General features: G+C 41.9%; 1 protein-coding gene across 7 annotated transcripts in view; it reads left to right on the plus strand.

Moving 5' to 3' along the window:
- Positions 1–12,757: 12,757 nt before the first annotated feature.
- Positions 12,758–19,676, plus strand: part of MARK1 (microtubule affinity regulating kinase 1) — a 115,661-nt gene continuing 108,742 nt past the window's right edge. For 4 of the 7 annotated variants that reach the window (XM_078078380.1, XM_078078382.1, XM_078078384.1 and 1 more), the window contains exon 1: positions 12,770–13,332. In XM_078078380.1, coding sequence (XP_077934506.1) covers positions 13,282–13,332 — 51 coding nt within the window. In that variant the 5' untranslated portion in view covers positions 12,770–13,281. Of the gene's footprint in view, positions 13,333–19,676 lie in introns of all 7 variants that reach the window. The other 3 variants (XM_078078385.1, XM_078078381.1, XM_036097644.2) reach the window with 3 other exon arrangements.

Here is a 19,676-nt window from a genome sequence, read left to right on the forward strand (position 1 = left end):
TGTTCTAGAACAATACATACACAGGTTCAGATGCCTGGGAGAGTAATTCGAAGACCAGAGCTATGACCCTTCCCTTAGAACTAGGCCACATATAAATGAATACAGTTTTCATTGGCATTTTGGTTGCCATGTGGGAAGGCTAAGGCGAATGCTCAACGCTCTATTCTGAGGGCTTTTCTTGTGACATCACCGAGGTTTTGTATTTTTACCATAAATAGGAGAGTGTACTCTCATGCTTATATTTATATAAACATATTTATTTATCTTTGTATTTCACAAGGACTTTGAACATGTTTTATAAGCATTTACTGGGAAGTGAAAATGACTATCTCCATTTAATAGGTAAGGAAACTGAGGCACAGAGAATAAGCATAACCAAGGCATGCTGAAACCAGGAATCGGACCCAGAGTTCCAACCATCCCCTCCAGCCGGTATGGCCAGCTCCCTCTTCCTCCCTAGAAGAGATTCTGGGGGGTAGGGGTTATGTTCATTTTTTGTTTATTGTTTAAAGCTCTTGCTATCACAAATAAATAGTCTATAAAAATAACAGGCAGCGAAGCAAACATAGTTCTTCAGTAACACATTAAAGTATCTCACCAAAATGAGTTTCCACATGTTGAACAGCAAAATATTTCTTCAGTACAAATAGTTGTGGTATTATTTTGGGAAAGAATGTCAAGAAAACACACAATAATACTTTTCAACTATAAATTAACATTGTATTCTGTACTCAGGGAAATAGACAGTTTTGTGACTTTTCTTTTTTTGGGTCTGTGGACCCAAGGGAGTGAGTGCTGCTAGAATTCAGAGCAGACCAAAGACAAGGAGAATTGAACAGTCCCATTGGGAGAAAACTATTAAGGAACTGGAAAAAGCAAGCCACAGTTCCCAGCATTATTTTAAAGCTGTCTCAGTAGAGGCTCATGGTTCTATTCGGAGACGGACAACTTTCACATATAAGCACACACAGTTGAGTCCTTAAATATCTTTGCACGTGAATGATTCTGTTGGATTGCTTAAAACGTTGTTGCCATCAAGCAAATCTACTTGTCATCTCCTGTCCAAGGCGTGTTCCTTCTTGCCTCCATGCGTCTGTCATTACATTCTCCTAAGAGAATGCCTGATTCACTCCTCTTCACTTACATTGGTCCTTTTGTCTTTTAAAATGCAGCTGAAACCTCTGCTCCCCCCAGAAAGACTTTTTTCGAATTAACCCCATGTAACTCTGACCCACTTAGTTGTTTCCTTGTGGCTCCAAGAGACGCATTCTGTACGATATTTCTGTGCAGTTATTTTTCTTTACAGGTGTCTTTGGCTTTGTGGGGTGCGTGTGTATGTGTGTGTTTTCAGATCCTGCTGGTGAAGCGGTGAGATGTGGATGTGGCTGTTGTCTAACTGATTCGATTGTAAACTCCTTGACAATAGGGACCAATCCCTCTGCTGGCATCAGGGTATGGTGGCCTCTGACATATTCCATTACTGTGTGATTTGGGGCAACTCCTATAGGATAGCTGTGGGGATTAAACAAAATGATGAATAGGAACTGCAGGCTGCTCAGTAGGTGTTAAATAATAGGAACCTTCTATTTTGCGCATGCGTGCGTGAGTGTGTGTGTGTGTGTGTGTGTGTGTTGATTCTAGTACAAGGCTTAGTATGTGAGCTCTCACTTCCTGACTGCTAGGGGTTGTTGTTGTGGTTGTTTGATAGAAATGGCCCACATTTACTCTTCTAAGATGGGTAGATGGTCATTAAAACCGATGTTGGCATTTAGGACACACCTTGTCTTTCGTTAACTACTTACCCTCCTTGGGCAGGTGGTGATGAGGTTAGTGACGCTTGCACGGACTGAGGTCATTGTCTCCTTTCCCAGCATTTCCGGAGCACAGGCACTAGTAAGAAGAAAGAGGAGGAGGAGGACAGTGAAGATGAAGATGAAGACAATGACGAAGAAGGAGTAGAAACAATAAATAACATTACCAAGAGACAATTATGATGCTTAGGACTGTTTTATGCATTCTGTGTGTATTAATTCACTTAATCCTCAGAACAACTTTGGGAGAGGGACTAGTACATAAATTGTGGGCCCACGGCAAGCGCCCTTGTTTAAAAATTATACATAATTTCAGGATAGTGAAAGCAGAGCATTAAACCAAGCACAGGGCTCTTAGGAGCATAGGGCCCTGGGTGACTGCACAGGGCACGAGCCCACAAAGCCATGCCAGTCTACAGGAGAGGTACTGTGATTCCCATTTGGGGCAGTTTATTTCTTTTTGTCCATTGACAAAGAGGACCAAATGGTTCCTAAATCTTCTTTAGGTTGGCCCACCCTGTCCACCATATCCTCAGTGTACCAGCTCAGGCATTTTCTAAAACTTCCACACACTTTAACTGCTAAGCAATACTTGGTGGATTTCTGTGTGGTGTGGTGTCTCTCTTTAAGTGTGTCTGAATCAATACATAGCATCATTTCTAGCATGATCGTTGCTTAAGCAATCTGACCACCTCCCACTCAAAGAAAAACCCAATGCCTTTAATAATATAATTAGCCTGCAAACTCCCTCCCAATCATTACCTGGGCAGCTTCTCCCCATTTCTGCATATGGGTGTCCTCCCACATCACCTGCTCCCTCACACACGAACACAGAGCCTCCTGGCTATAAGTTATATCTTTTCATTATTTCTTTCCTAATTCTAGTTTGCCCTTGGTTTTCATTCTAAACTGATTTCATCCATATAAAAACATCAAATAAGCTACATAATGTGGTTTGACCTGGATCCTGCCTCTAGGGCCAGATCTGATCTTATTTCACATTTATTGCAAATCAATTCACAACAGTTATTCACAATATTTTTCTGTCGTTAACTCTCACCTCCATGTCTCAGGTGGACTTATGTTCTCATACTTGGAAGGCTGAAAATGGTTTTTAGGAAGGGTAAAATGGAACAGAGATGAGAGATGTGGATATGGGAACGAGTGATCCCTGTGTAGATGTCCAGGATGTACATGCAAGAGACCCAGAGATGAATGAAAGGAGGCTGGGGTTCAGGGCTGGAAGACACAGGTTTCCAGATCAGTTTGTCACAAAATATATGTTACTCGGCAATTATTTCACCTTTTGAGGCTTGGTTTCTTCTTTGGGGAATGAACTAAAAATATTTGCTTACCGGACTTTTAGTGTGGATTACAAGAGATAATGTAGACAAAAGGCTTTAGAAAATACACATAAACATAGTCTCCTTTTAATTTATCTTTGTTTTATTTTTGTTGTGGTATAATATAACATTCTATTAGTTTCAGGTATACAATGTATTCCTTTGTTTTTGTATATATTGGGAAATGATCACCACAATAAGACTAGTTAACATTCATCATACATAGTTACAAATTTTTTTCTTCTTGTGATGAGAACTCTTAAGATCTACTCTCTAGCAACTTTCAAATATGCAACATAGTATTACTAACTACAGTCACCATGCTGTACATTACAACCCCATGACTTACTTAGTTTATAATGGGAAATGGTACCTTTTGACTCCACCCCTTTTACTCCCTGCCCCCCAAGCCCAGCATCTGGCAGCCACCAATCTGTTCTGTGTATTCATGAGCTTGGTTTTGGTTGTTTCGTTTTGGTTTTTAGTTTGTTTTGTTTTGTTATGTTTTGTTTTAGATTCTACATGTAAAGGAGATCATATGGTACTTGTCTTTCTTGTCTGGCTTATTTCACTTAGCATAATGCCATCAAGTTTTATCCATGTGTAAAAAATGGCAGGATTCTTTCTTTTTTTTATGTCTGAATACTATTCTTGTGTGTGTGTGTGTGTGTGTGTGTGTGTGTTTTCCTTTATTCATTCATCTGTTGGTGGACACTTCCATTTTCAATATCTTGGCTATTATAAATAGTGCTGCAATGAACATGGGGGTGTATATTTCTTTTCAAGTTAGTGTTTTCATTTTCTTCGGATAAATACCCAGACATGGAATTGCAGGATCATTCGATTTTTAATTTAATTTTTTAATTTTTAATTTTCTCAGGAACCTCCATACTGTTTTCCACCATGGTTGTACCAATTTTCATTCCCACCAACAGTGAGTACACAAGGGCTCCCTTTCCTCTGCGTCCTTGCCAACACTTGTGATTTCTTGCCTTTTTGATAATAGCAATTCTAACAGGTGTGGGATGAGATCTCATTGTGGTTTTGATTCAGATTTCCCTGATGATTAGTGATGTTGAGCACTTTTCATGTACCTGTTGGCTATCTGCAAACCTTGGCTCTTAATGAAGATGATGATGATATGTACCGATGCTCCTCAGGGAAGCTTCTTCTTCATCTTTATTTGCCTCTAGTTCCCTTTGCACACTTAAAAATTAACACTGTATTTTGTTCCTTAACTTCTCATGTCATTCTATCAAGATGCACGTTCCTTAACTGCATGAGCCATGTGACCATGTGTGGAAGTGATTATAAAACAATGAAAACACCCATTAAAATAGTCACTTTTCAAGGTTTTATGCTTATTACAGAGAGCCTGTCATCTTTCAATGTTTTAAATGTTTCTTTAAAGCATGATCCAGCTTGATGAAGGCAAGAAAATAGTCTTGCAATGATTACATTCCTAATTTTTGATCAAATGTGAGATTAATTTAATCATTTATACTACTCATCAAAGTTGATTTGGAGTGAGTCTTTGTTAAAAATAAACCCTCAAAAGACAAAGACTTACCACCACTGAGAATACACAAAACTTGTGCCACAGTCACCGGAGATAATTACGAAAGAGGAGCTTCCAAGGTGTAACATCACATCACAGTGTACTTTCTCAGTGATCACTTGGAATGTGCAGCTCAACTTCTGCTATTTAAGTTTTGCTATATTTATGTAAAAATTAATTGCATCAGGCTAGTGTAAGACCTTGTGCATAGCTCCTCTTAGAATAGCACTAAGCACCATAGTAGGTGCTCAAAAATATGCAATTGATTTGTGACTTAGTGTTAAGGTGGGATTAAGGTTTGATCTGACACAGTAGATAGCAAAAGAATAGTTAAAAAATTACAAAGGAGGGGCACCTGGGTGGCTCAGTCGGTTAAGCATCTGCCTTGGCTCAGGTCATAATCCCAGGGTTCTGGCTTCGAGTCCCGTGTCGTGCTCCCTGCCCAGTGGGGAGCCTGCTTCTCCCTCTCCTCCCTGCTTGTGTTCTCTCTCACTATCTCTGTCTGTCTCTCTCTCTCAAATAAATAAAATCTTAAAAAAATATTACAAAGGAAATGTATTTTTTTTCACATATAAGTAAACCGGGATTCTAGCCATGGTAATCTGAGATTCATATTCCATGATTTTAATACTTTTTAAAAGAGGCATTTATAACTTTAAGAATTGGGATACTTGTTTTAGAATGAGAAAAAAGAAGATATTGGCAAATAGTGGAAAAAGTTAATCTGGGAGCTTTGTCAATTGAGCAACAAAGCAATGGGTGGCAAATGCCCGAGGGATGAGGATGGAGAGCCAGTTTGGAAAGATTAAGGGACACTTAAACTGGGTCCTTCACTTATGAGTGGCAGTATACAAAGGTTGTCTGAAATTGGGGGTCTGAAAACCCGTATTCAAATTCAGAGAAATTATGAAATCTGTGATTCATTCTTCAATTACTGTTAATTGAGTAACTCCCATATTCTAGGCACTGTAGCAGGCCCTGGGATAGAGCCCTGTAAAGACCACTCACAGGGCCTCCCTGATAATCATTATTACAAGAACTCTGAAGACAAAGTGCAATAAAGCACCAGGGTAGGTAACAGGGGGCTTAAGTTTTACAGGACAGACAGGGAAGAAATTTCCAAAACTGTTCTTTTATCTGAAAAAAAAAAAAGTACAGCTAAAATGATTATAAATATAGATTCCTCTTTATTATATGGATCTTGCTGAACTACCAAAATATTGACAATTGATCTGGGGCTAATGGAAATAGGAAGAAAACTACCACTGATTGAAGGTAAAGTTGTTCATAATGATGAAATGTAGGAGGGACACTGGTGTCAATATAATAAAGCTCGGATAATATTACAGAATGTAGATCCAATACAAGTCACCCGGTCAGGAAGGCATCTTTATTATGGTTTTAAAGTGCCCAACCTACTTGTGGAACCAGTTGAAGCTGTTTATATAAAAGCTTACTGGAGAAAGGCCAAAATACTAAGAGAGAAAGCAATTACCTGTGGATTGGAGAAAAGATCTAGCTACTGCAATTCATTACTTTAAAAAAAATTAAATCTGGGTGCTTATGTCTGGTAAAAGAGAAAAATAACCAACACAGGACATAAAATGTTATTTGTATTATGGGGGCCTCTGGTTTTGAACTGTCTAGACACTGAAAGTGCTTATCAAAATGTAAACTTCATGTGGGTGGGGATTTTTGTCTATTTTGTCTACTGCTCTTTCTGAAGAGCTAAGAATAGTGCCAGGCTTTAGCAGGGCTCAATATTTTTAAACGAATGAATGAAGGAAAAGCAAAGTAACAAATGGTGTCAGCATTTATGTAGGAAAGGAAGAAAATCATCAAAATGTATATCATATAGCATTTAACACAGAAAAAACAATTTGAAGTGATCAAATAAAGTTTATAAAAAGAAATTATAAAACTGATATTTTTATGCTAACAAAATAAGTACAAAAATATAAGAGGACAGTTCACTCAGTATGTTGTCCATGAAATCAGATAATCAAATTACAAAGTTGTTTAAAAGGGTGTTGAATTACATTATGTTCAATTTGTAGATGCAAATGCTAAGGCAAAGAACCCGACTCTTACTTTAGGGTGGTTTCCATAAGACTTTCAAAGGATTGTTTTGCTTCCCATGTGACATTACAAAACTATAGTTTGGAAGGTACAATGATGTAGGTGTATGCACACCTATGTGAGTCTACGTAACCAATGTCCTTTTATTTGAACATGATACTATTAGCGCTGATTTTTATCTGCATTATTTCAACGTTGCCAAAGACCAATGTGTAACTCACCACCAGTAATCACTTCCACGTGTCTTGTCCTTTGTTTTGCTGTCCCAATTTGCACTGCCAGGTAATGCTGTAATGCTCAGTCTGCTGAAAGGCTTTTGCTTAGGAGGAAGAGCCACCCGATTCCTGATGACTCCTCCTGGGGCTGATCGGCCAGTTCTATTGCCTTTGGCATCCTGTCATTGTATCATTCCACTTTGAATTTTTTCACCTACTTTTGAAGTGCTTTCTCCTGACCAAGTGAGTCCTTGCTGTCACTACACCTTGGCTTATGCAGATACTCATTTAAAAGACTGTTTTATTGAAATAGCAGTGATCAGGAACTCCTATGTATGGATAAAAATGAATGATTACAGTAAAATCACAGGGTAATAAAATTAGCAGTACTATATTAAGCTATTACTCTACAGAAGACAGAACAGAGTCACTTTGTTACCCAGTCAATAACATTTATTGGGAAGATATTTTATATACTGTGAGGACTCTTATCTACTCCGATAGCCCCTAGGTGTAAACTTTAGTGATTCTCCTATACTATATTTCAATTCCTATATGATGCTTCTTAGAATTCAAAAGAATGTAGAAATGCAGGAAAATGTACAGCATGGAACAAGTCAATAAAAGTCATTTAGGAAATCGGGTATCTTCTAATTGCCATGCACTGTGCTGGGCCATGGGCTAAGAGAGTTAAGTAAAATATATTCCTAAGTCACGGGAATAAAAGGCACAACTTAGGGAATATGGTCAATGATACAGTAAAGCACTGCATGGTGACAGATGGTAACTACACTTGTGGTGAGCAGAGCATAGTGTATAGAGAAGTTGACTCACTATGCTGTACACCTAAAACTAATGTAACATTGTGTGTCAACTAGACTCAAATAAAAATTTTTTTAAAAGACCTATTCCTTTCCTTGACCTAGCTCACAGTTGGGTGGGGGACCAGCCAGGTACACGGTGCTAGGGGAGAAACAGCAGGAGAATGTTCAGGGTTTGGAGGTCGTGCCAAGTGATTAATTAACTCTGTAGGTGTGGGGAGGGGCAGGGATGTCATGGAAGCCTTCCAAGAGAAGGTTCTTAAAGGCCAACTCTGAATCCATCAGGCAGAAAAGAGGGGAGGACATTCCCGGAAGAGAGAAGAGAGGACACAGAGGTGCAGAGAAGTCAAGCAATATGGCGTGTTCCGGGAATTCCTAACAGTGTGCTGTTGCCCACCTCAAGTGCTTGGGAGAATGGAAAGAGGTTAAATATGGCGTAGACAGAGATGACGTTTGTGAGGTGTGGAGTGGCCCAACCTCAAATCCCCATGAGCTGACTGGGGCTGACATGGACAGCTATGAAGGCAAGCATAATGTGTATAATCATAGGACCCTTCAGTCCTTCTATGACCATATATACAATGTAAAAGGCAGCAGCTTTATACAGTTTTTAAGATAAAATACATCTTTTCTCTTGAGGTCCATTTCCATTTCAGTGATTCTACATTTTACGTTTTGGCTGTTGACATGCAATACAAATTTACCTTGTGAACCACAGGAGAACAATCAGGACCTTTTATTTATTTATTTATTTATTTGTTTATTTATTGAAAAGAACTGATTGTTCTTTTCCTGATGGACATTAACCACATATCTCTTTAGCTGGGACAACTCTTTGTTACCTTACAGAACTGCCCTTTCTGTAGTTCTCTGTGGGTTAAAGGAAAGATTGTAGATAGCCTTGTATCCTACTGAAACAAAGTATGTTCTCAATAGTAAATAGCTGTTGACTGGCCAAGTCTATCAGATATTAGATATATTTAGAGCACATGATATAAAAAATGTATAGTTTTATGAGTTTATTATGAACTCTGCTAAATCTGTCACATTCGATAAATTCTTTGTTTACAAATGACTGCAATCTGTTAACGCTCATTTGTACGAATTCGCCATATTTTTCATTTAGCTCTGTAAAAAGAATAGGAACTGCTAGTGACTATTAGGGAAGAATATTCCCTTTGAACAGTGTAGTGCTTGGCATGTGGTAGAGTGGTACTTATTATGTTTGTTGAGTCAAAGAGGGAATTATTAATAGCTTCTAATCAAGGTTTTTGATTCTTCAGCAACTAAATAGAGAAGTGTTGTCCAAAAGAGAGATGATTTAAGTCACATATGTAATATGTTTTATATTTTTTTAGTCTTGACATTTGTAAAAGTAAAAAGAAACAGTTGACATTAATTTTGATATATTTTGTTTAACCCAACATGTCAAAATGTTAGCATTTCAATATGTAATCAATATAATATTTATTAAAGAGATATCTTACACTCTTTTTTCCTTAAGTCTTTAAAAATCCGGTGTCCATTTTATACTTACAACACATCTCAATTCAGGTGACAAATTTTCATCAGAAATACTTGAGCTACATTTAGACTTCAGAATATTTAGTTGAATATTTAGCCTAGGTGGCTGGGTCAATTAAGCATCTGCCTCTTGGTTTCGGCTGGGGTAGTGATCTCAGGGTTGTGAGATTGAGATGGAGCCCTGCATGGGGCTCGGTGCTTAGCACGGATTTGGCTTGAAGATTTTCTCCCTCTGCCCCTCCCCACTCTCATACATGCACTCTCTCCCTTTTTCTCCCTCTTTCTAAAATAAATAAAATCTTAAAAAAAAAAAGAATATTTAGTTGAAAGGGTAGGTTCGTGTATCCAAGTCTTGTTGTAACAATTTAAAATTCCCCACTCACTGAATCAATTATCAGTTTTTAAATTATTTAAAGTTAATTAAAAATGAAATCAAATAATACATTCAGTTCCCTAGTCACATTAGTGACATGTCAAGAGCTCAATAGCCACAAGTAGCTCGTACCTACTGTATAGAATTGTGTAGTTCTAGAAAACTGCACTCTGGAGGGCTGCTGATGGACAATGCTTTTGTAGCACATTTCAGTGGAGGTTTAGAATCTTGTAGATCTTTATTTTTCTTTTGTTTTCTCAGTACTTCGAATTTTTTTCTGAAACCTTTATTACCCTAATACCTGAAGTTAGAAACCTCTGAATCAAACATGCCGCATTTGGTTAATAATCCTAAAGAAAATTAGTCAAAGCCTTAAAATACTCCTTTTGTCATTTCTTCATCATCACAGGTACAAGGAGCTATACATAGTGACACAAGAAAATTTTGCTCATGAGCATTCTCATTATTAAGGGCTATAGCTAAGTAAATTGTGATCCATTCACAGTACTGCCTCTTGCCAGGTTAAGGGAAGAATTCATAAGGATGCACACACTCAATGACTTTTTTCTAACCTATGCCAAATGAATTCTCATTATATACCAAGCCTAAAATTGTAGGCATGAATAAGGATTATTTGAATGCCATTTTGGGGGGATGACATTGTTTCTTGTCTATTTTGGTAGCCAGCATTATGGACTTGAGCTCTCCACCCAATAAGACTCCCTTTGAATGTAGTGCCACTGTTATAAAACTTTCTTTATGGATTGATTTTAAAAATAAGTATCCCTTCCTATTACTACATGTTTTCAGCAAGTTTCAATATACGAGCCCAGTGTAGCAAACACAGCTAAGGGATTTGCCCATGACTTTTAACATACACTTTAAAGCCTTGCAAGCCACGATGCCAGAAATCCTGGGCTCTCCTTTGAGCTCTAATTACCATTACACCTTACAGGTATAAAGAACCTTATGGAGGTGGACCTGTGGGTATCGCAACTGGTGAACAATTGAACAGTACCACCTATTCCAGTTATCTTCTTCTGCACACTGTCAACCCAGTGCATCTGTGATCTTGAGTAAGTCAGGTGCATGGACTTTAACAGGGAAATACGTGTCTGTCTGGGTTAATACAAGGATAAAGACAGGATACTATGTGAATGGGCACCAAAAAAAAAAAATCCAAGCTACCAGTTGAAGGAATGATTCATACATATGCCAATGGGGTTGAGCACTGTTTTACAGATACTTGCTTATTCCCACACTGACATGGGGACTATCGTAACACAGGGTACTCCAATGGCTGCAGCAGTCAATGGTGCTCCTGACACGGCATCAGCAGCCCCGATAGGCAGCAGTGGCTCTAAGTTGATCAGAAGACTACAAGCTTCTGCCCTGGCAACTTCAATCCATCTTGGTGATTCAGGATCTCCGCAGAGGGACTGAGAGAGCTTGGCATTCCCAGTTGTGCACCATAATTCAGGATGCAGCCTTGCAGTTCTAAAGCCTGATTTTTTTTGAATAGTGGTGATGAACACCAAAGGGATCTTGTGATTTTTATTTGCCTTGTGAAATTGAGACGTGTTTACAAGACAAACTGCTAAAGAAATAAATACCTAGATGGTGTTCAAGAAGTGAATATTTACCGGATGAGAATTGTTTTTTCTCAGAGCATCTTTGTATTTGCTATTTTAGGTCTTTCGGAACATGTTTTAAGGGTCAAGTGTTAAAATTTCAGAAACAACCTTTAATGAGTCAGGATAAAAACCATCTGGTACAGGGATTCTTTAAATGGATGAACTTCAGGAGAGAGGAGGAATTTCCCATCGTCTTAAGATTCCCATTGGAGGCTTATGAAAGTAGCTCGAAAATTGGGTCTACCTCCTTCCATCTATTGCTCCTTTTATCTTCCTGTCCACCCATGAAAGGAAGTGAAAAAGAATTGGAAATTCTTTTTGGAATATTGGAAAGAATAGAGAGACAAGGTTTTTGTCCTAGAGGCTGAGTGTGCAAAATGTAAGCTCCCAGATAAGACAGAAAGAAGTAGCATTGCTTTTTAAAGGGCTAATGGGCCCTGGACAGTGCATTGTACAGGGATGTCTAAAGGATATATAAGTGGCAGGTGGGTGGGCGGGTGAGGAAGCCACTGGAGGACGTAGGACTGGGCCAGAATCAAAGACAGCCTCTCCACCCTCCCTGAACAAGCTCGCCTAAGTGACACTTCCTTGTGTCCCAGGAAGTGACGATCAGTCAGTGTAGACGTTGGGACTCCGGTCTCACCCGCTCCGGGGGTGCTGCGGTGGGCGCCGCACGACCTCTTCTGCCGCCCCATTCCCAAGGAGGCGGCGCCTGGCGGGCACCTCGGCGAGCTGCCCCGCCCGAGCCCTCTGCACCTCGCCGAGGCTGCTGGCGCTTCCAGGGGTTTTGTGCCGTTTGCCCAACTATTAGGGTGACCCTGAACCCCACGGCTCCCTGGAGAAGGGGACTGAGAGGGGGCTCGGGGGGAGGACAGGAATTGAGAAAGCTTGGACACGGGGGCGGGGGAGCAGAATTTAAGCCTGGGAAAAGTCCCGAGGTAGGAGACGGGCGGCGGAGGATCGCACCATTCTTTCCGATGAAACGGACAAAAGGGGGCCAGTTAATTGCACCAGCGCCCTCTCACCTCGCCCGGCAAAACCCAAACACGAATACAAATAAAAGCCACCAGAGGCTCTCAGACGACCGTACTCCGCGGGTGGGGCGAGAAACAAAAATAAACAGCGGGGCCGGCGGGCGAGAGCGCGCGCGAGGAGGGGGAGGAGCGGCCCCGCATCCCTAATGAGGGAATGAATGGAGAGGCCCCCTCGGCTGGCGCCCGCCCACCCGGCGGCGGCCGCCAAGTGCCTCTGGGCGCTGCGTGCCGCGCCCGCCGCTCCGCGCGCTGTCGGCTCGGGCCGCTCCTCCGGCTGAGGCGCGGCGGCGGCGGCGGCGGCGAGCGCGCCGAGCAGCCGGGACGGGCGCGCCGGGAGCCGGGGCGCCGCCGCCGCTGGGCCCCGGGCGCGTGGCTGCGGCTCGGCCGGGCGGCGCCGCACACCTGAGGCGGGGCGCGGGGCGCGGCGCGGGCGGCGCTGTCAGGGCCGCGGCTCCCGGGACCGAGCCGCGCTCGCCGGGACGAGCCGGGCAGTGATTTGCGGGGCGAGCTCACCCTCAGCCATGGCCCGGGGAGCCTAGCGGGGCCCGGCCGCCGCCCCCCGGCTCCCCTTCCCCGCCTCCCCCCCTCCCCTCGGCGCCGCATCCCGCCGGCCTCGCCGCCCGGCCCGCGCCGGGCAACCGCCCTCGCCCGGAGCCCGCCCTCGCTCCTGCCCGCGTCCCCCGCCGGCGCCGCCGCGGGAAGCGGCTCCCCCTCCCCTTCCTCCGCGTCCTCCTCCCCCTCGCCCCGCCGGGGCCGCTTGTTGCACCGCCCCGCGGCCTGCGGGAGCCGCTCGGCCCGGCCCCGCGCCCGCACCCCCTTCCGCTCGCCCCCGGGCCCGCACCCCAGCCCGGCCGGCAGGACCCCGGCCCGACCCCGCCGCCCGCACAAAATGTCGGCCCGGACGCCATTGCCGACGGTGAACGAGCGGGACACGGAGAACGTGAGTAATCCGAGCCTCCCCGGGGAGCGGCGGGGGCGAGACCCTGAGCCGACCCCCGCTTCATCCTCCGCCGGGCCGCCGCACCCCTCCCCACCTCGGTCCCCCGAGCGGCCGCCGCGGCACCGTCTCCACCTGGAGCCGGCGTGCCCCTCGCCCGCCGCTCAGCCCCCTTTTTCATTCCAACCCCATTTCGCTGTTTTCCCCTGCAGGGCGAGGGCGGGGGCTGTACGGGGAGCCCTGTCCTCGGGGTGGTCCTCCCGGAGAGGATGGGCGGATGGAGGGCAGGGAGGCAGCGGCGAGGGCAGAGTGGGCATCCCGGATTGCTGTATTTGTCCCTCGGCATGCTACTGTATCCCCACCCGAGGGTTCGCTCTACGGTCGCGGGCGAGCCAGCTGACTACCTCTTCCCCCCTCGCTCTTCTGGCCCTTTCAGCCCTCTGCACCCCCACCCCCCTGCATTGCCCCATGACTTTGCTTTTTGTAGCATCGTGTCCCATTTTGGGTCGTGGGCACCGCAGGGGGAAGGTCGGAATGGAAGGGGCAGAGTGGTAGTAGAGATGGATGTGTGTGTTTGTGTAGATGAGTTCCTGCTGCCGAGATACTCTTTGGGAGGGATGAGTAGAAGAATTTCCCGGACAGCCTCTATGGCCCTGGGGTTACAGCAAAACGTTTAAAAGCCGGAGGAAGCCAGCGGCTTTTTATTCTCTTCCCCAAGTCAGTGGTGGTAATTCAGGGCAGGTTTTACTTTAAATATCTCTCCTCCTTCTTGGAGTGTCACACGGTGCATTTCTTTGAAGGAAGGATTTTCTGTGTCTTTGATCAAATTGCCCTCAGGAGTTTTTATCTGGATGCAGATGTCCCTGGTGTTTAAACTCTTGAAAATCAAAAGGACCGGATCAGTTTTATTCCCACCTTCTGAAAAAGTACAGTTGTGTGTGTGTGTGTGTGTGTGTGTGTGTGTGAGTTTCTTTGTGGAAAAGGTTTTTTTTTTTTTTTCTCGTTTTTGTGTTTTTTTTTTTTTTTTTTTAAACCTTCATGACTTGTAAATAGGGCCTTGGTTGGTTTTCTGACTGGTTTTTAAGGGGTTTGGAGGGTACCAAGTTTAGTCGGCTGTCCAGATCTCTGGTTGTCGAGTTAACTCAGACTCCAGTCTTGGAGTACCATGCCGTCATAAGGTTGGTAAAATAAAATATGAGTGCTTTGGCGTTCTTAGACAAAAGGTATGAGGGAGAAGGTAGGAGCTCACCTCTGAAGTGTTGGCGGCTGGTATGAACAGATTATTTAATCTTGGGAGGGTAGGGGAACACAGAAACTTAATATAATTACATGAAGGGAGAAGAAATTCTAGTAAGGGACTATTGTTAGAAAAAGCTGGGAAGGTATTTCAGAGTGTGCTTTTGTCCTCCCTAGTATTGTGCATTGAAAATGGTAAACACAGTGTGAGGCTGTAGCAGAAATTATAATAACTTCATTTTGCATCGTGACTGTTGTGTAAAAAATATATATATAATTGATGCATAATTTTGATTGGGAGATTGAAGGAAGGTCAGGGGAAAAGATGAAAAATTTGGTTAAAGTTGATCTTAAAGTCAAGTTTTGAAACAGAATGTTTCTAACAGGAACTCTAAAAAGATTCCTGTCATTAGTGTGTCATTTCAGTGAATGAAAAGTAAGAGGGACGATGAGCTCTGTTTTTATTAACAAAGCACTGTGTGTTAACCTAGGAAGGGTGGAAAAATACATTGTTTTTATTTTCTTTTGGTTTTTGAATAGTATAGCTCTTTCCATACTTGCATGAAAAAGGTACTTTTTAAGGATATGAGAGCATTATAGGAATATGCATCAAGGAACAGTACAAAATGCAGCATCACATGTAAGACCCCCCCCCCAAACCCAATGGATTTTTAAGCTAAGCAATAATCGTGTGATAAATTTTTTTGTACCTTCTGAAAATAATTATGCTGTATAAACTCATTTGCTCTGATTCCGAACATGTTATTTCAAAGTCACTTTTATGGTCTTGTCCCCTGTCCTTGTGTTGTACCTGACTGTATCTCCACGTATCTGACTTTATCCAATTCTAATTTTCTTCTAATTGCCTAATATCTCCCAATTTGTCGAAAATATCTATTACACTATGGCTGTTAACTAATCAGTAAATGTGCACTCAGCTTTGCTTTTGAGCTGGTCGGGATACGGAAGTATTATTTAAGATAAGGCCTCTCCCCTCAAGGAGCTTACAGGAAAAGTAAATATAATCCCAAACAAATAGTGTACAGAAGAAAACTGTGTATATAGGGCTAACTTGGTTTGTAAGTGCTATAGGCGTTTATCAAAGGGACCACCAGAGATGGCTATTAAATCATTGTTGGTGTCTCTCTTTATTCTCTGGTTAGTAGTAAATGTCATAATCCATTCTTACTTACCTCTCATCAGTGAAATAAAGAACAAGCCTGCTTGTTAGCTAATATATTAGTGCCAGTATGGCAATCAAAACGTACATTTGTTTGTAGTCGTTTTCAGTTAAGGTGACATATTTTTGAAAATAGTTGGGAAAATTTATATTCATATGACCATAAAGACTTCAAGTCCTTTGGAATATTAAGGGCATAACTAAAAACATTCTACTACTGCTAGAAATGTTTTAATTTAAACAGATATGGCAATTTTAAAAACCATCTTTGTATTTTATTGTCATTTGCAGTTAATATGAAATTTTGTTTAGTCATATGTGAATATATTTGGACTTTGTATTTTGGGGAATATGTGATACCTACCCCATATATGCCGCTAATATATGTTGAGGATAAATTAAGAAATTCAAAAGAGGAATGTTAACAGCACCGATCTCCTATTACTACTATGGTATGTAGTAGAGTGAGAAAGAATTGCTTTTTTTTTTTTCCCCCCCCCAGAACATTCTGTGTGCACTTTTTCAGATGAAGGATTTGTGCATTGATAGGCCTGAATTGGCTAAATACCACAAAACAACCAATGATGAACTTCTAACACAGTAAACACTTCATAGTGAAGTAGAGAAAGTAGAAAAGGGGCCCCTGGGCGGCTCAGTCTGTTAAGCGTCTGCCTTTGGCTCAGGTCATGACCCAAGGATCCCGGGATCAAGCCCCACACCGGGCTTCCTGCTCAGCAGGGAGCCTACTCCCCCTGCTTGTGCTCTCTCATGCACTCTTTCTATGTCAAATAAATTAATAAAATCTTTAAAAAAAAAAAAAAGAGGGCGCCTGGGTGGCTCAGTTGGTTAAGCGACTGCCTTCGGCTCAGGTCATGATCCTGGAGTCCCTGGATCGAGTCCCGCATCGGGCTCCCTGCTCGGCAGGGAGTCTGCTTCTCCCTCTGACCCTCCCCCCTCTCATGTGCTTGCTCTCTCTCATTCTCTCTCTCAAATAAATAAATAAAAAATCTTTAAAAAAAAAAAAAAAAAAAAAAAAAAAAAAAAAAAAAAAAAAAGAAAAGAAAAAGTAGAAAAGATATGTTACAGATCATAGAATTAATTTACACAAAATGTGTTTGATTTTAGGTTGTAAAGAGTCTGGAAAAAGAATGGGCATTTGAAATATTTTTTTTTCTTCTCAAATTATACTTGGATAGTTCCAGCATGAATGTAGATAATATATTAACAATACTCTTAGATGCTTTTAAATGAAGCAAGATAAATTGTTTTTCTGTGTTTTAGGAAAACTCTGATTATGCTGATTTTTATGGATCCAAAATGCCCAGACTAGCTTTTTGTGGTGAATTTTAATTAGTAGGAAGAAAATTGATTTGACTCTTTGGGATGTTTTGAATCTTTTAATAATAAAACTCGAAGGTGATTCTTTTGATAGATCTGAAACTCGCTGTGATAACTATCGCAAGTGCTTAGTGTATCTACAGTGGCCATCAGTAGTTTGTCCTGTGGGAATCATTGCTAATGATGTGAAAAGGCAGGAGAGAAGCAAGCCTTCGCCACTACCCTTGGGTTGCTCAGTACCCTGTGCATGCCTCACAGGTCACCATACTTATCACACCGCATTCTAATCGCTGACTTACTTTGTCCCCTTTATTCTGTATCCCCAGCACCCAGCACAGTGACTGGTAGTCAGTCATATGGAAGACATCAGTGCTGGAACATTCCCCTTTTGAATTTTTTCATTTATCATCAAAGTATCTTAGTGACACTGGGTTAGGTAAGTATTGCACACTGCAAACGGAGGCAGAAGCCTTCAGAGAGTTATGTGACCTGCCCAAGGTATAATCTCTGACACCTTCCACTGTTGCTGTACTCGTGTTATTGCTTCTTAGAGGTGCTATTTTGTTTTGTTTTGTTTTTGTCTTAGAAATTTTAGAAGAATAAATGAAATGATATAAAATGCATTATTAGAGTAAGAACAGGCTGTGCTGTGCTTATCTATATTTTGAACCTTTGCTGTTTTCTGTGTCTGGAGTGCCCTGCTCTTTCCCCCTTATCCCCAACTCATAAATCCTTAATGGGATGGCTCATCTTTCTAAGAAAAATTCTGAATTGGTTACAGAAAGGATTGCTGTCTGCTGTAGCTGAATGTCTGTCTCTGTATAATCCACACTACTGGTCTCCAAAGTGGGTGTGCAGGACAATCCATTGTGAGAAAAACATCTCTGCCTTCTATTCCTGTCTGGCCAAAATGCTATTATGAACTCTTCTTCTTCTTCTTCTTCTTTTTTTAAGCCCAGGTTGTTTAAAATCAGCCACATGGGGAGGGGGAGTTAAGATGGCGGAGGAGTAGGGGGACTCTAAGCTTGCCTCCTTCCTTGAATAAAACTAGAAGCAGCCAGTGGTTTTTAAATTATTATTTTTTAACCATTTCTTCTTTCTTCTCAGACTTTCCTTTGGGGGTCATTTTCCCGTTGCCCAATGAACACCTTTGAAGTTCTTTTAGTAAAGGATTGTTAATCATAAACTTTTCTTTTTTAAATCTGAAATATATTTTGCCCTTATTATTCAGTGATAGTTTTGCTCAGTCTCCAATTCAAAATCGACAGCTATTTTCATTCATTGCTCCAAAGATAGTATCCCATGGTCTGGGCTGATTTCCATTGTTTCTGTTCAGAAGTCATCTGCCATTAAGTTGGTGATCTTTTCAGGACGCCTGGGTGGCTCAGTTGGTTAAGCCTCTGCCTTTGGCTCAGGTCATGATCCCAGGGTCCTGGATCAAGTCCCACAGCGGACTCCTAGCTCATCGGGAGCCTGCTTCTCCCTCTGCCTGCCGCTCCCCCTGCTTGTGCCCTCTCTCTGACAAATAAATAAACCTTTAAAAAAAGGTACGTGATCTTTTCCATCTGTCTCTTTAAGATTCTCTGTTTTTCTTTAAGTGTTGGACTTTCACTATAGTGTTTTTAGGTATGGATTTCTTTTTTTTTTTAATCTTTTTTAAGAAAGAGAGAGCGGGGAGGAGGGCAGAGGGAGGGAGAGAGAGAATCTTACGCAGGCTCCACACCCAGCGTGGAGCCAGCGTGAGGCTCCATGCAGGGCTTGATCTCACAACCTTGAGATCATGACCTGAGCTGAAATCACGAGTTGGATGCTTACCCAACTGAGCCACACAGGTGCCCCGGGTATGAATTTCTTTTTTTCCATCTTGCTTCCTATGTCTCTGATTTCCTATCTTTCATTAGTTCTAGATACTTATCAACTATTATCTTTTTGAAAATTGCCTTGTTTCTGCTCCCTTTAGAGGTTCATCTGGGGACTCTGATTTGATTATGTTAGACCATAGCTCCTCCATGTGCCTTAACTTCTCATTCATTTTTTCCACAAGTTCTTTGCCTCTCTATACTACAAGCTGCATGATTTGTTTGGATTTATCATCTGTGGATTCATATCTTTCATCAGCTCTACAATCAGTCATTCTCTCTTTAAATATTAATTTACCTCTGTTCTCTCTAGTGTTTCCAGTGCCCTGATTAGATATGTTAAAATTTCTCATTCTATCCTACATATGTGTTAGACTCTCATTCCTTCTCCTATTCCATTGTTTCTCTGTACTACAGTGTAGAGTGTAATCTGCAGTACAGTTATGGTATGTAATGTTTAGATTTATCTTTCAGTTGGCTAAATCTCTTTAGCTGTATTTAAATCGCTGTTAATCTCTCTGTTAAGTTTGGGTTAAACTGTGCTAAAAAACATGTAACATGAAATCTGCTTTTTTAACAAACTTCTAAGTGCACAACTGTCGGCACAGTGTTGTATAGCAAATCTATAGAACTTTTTCATCTTGCATGACTGAAACTTTATACCGTTGAATAGCAACTCCCCATTTTCCTCTTTCTCCAGTCCCTGCAAACCAAAATTCTACTCTCGGCTTTTA

The sequence above is a fragment of the Halichoerus grypus genome, chromosome 7 (assembly GCF_964656455.1).
Source record: "Halichoerus grypus chromosome 7, mHalGry1.hap1.1, whole genome shotgun sequence".
In the NCBI taxonomy this organism is placed as follows: domain Eukaryota; kingdom Metazoa; phylum Chordata; class Mammalia; order Carnivora; family Phocidae; genus Halichoerus; species Halichoerus grypus.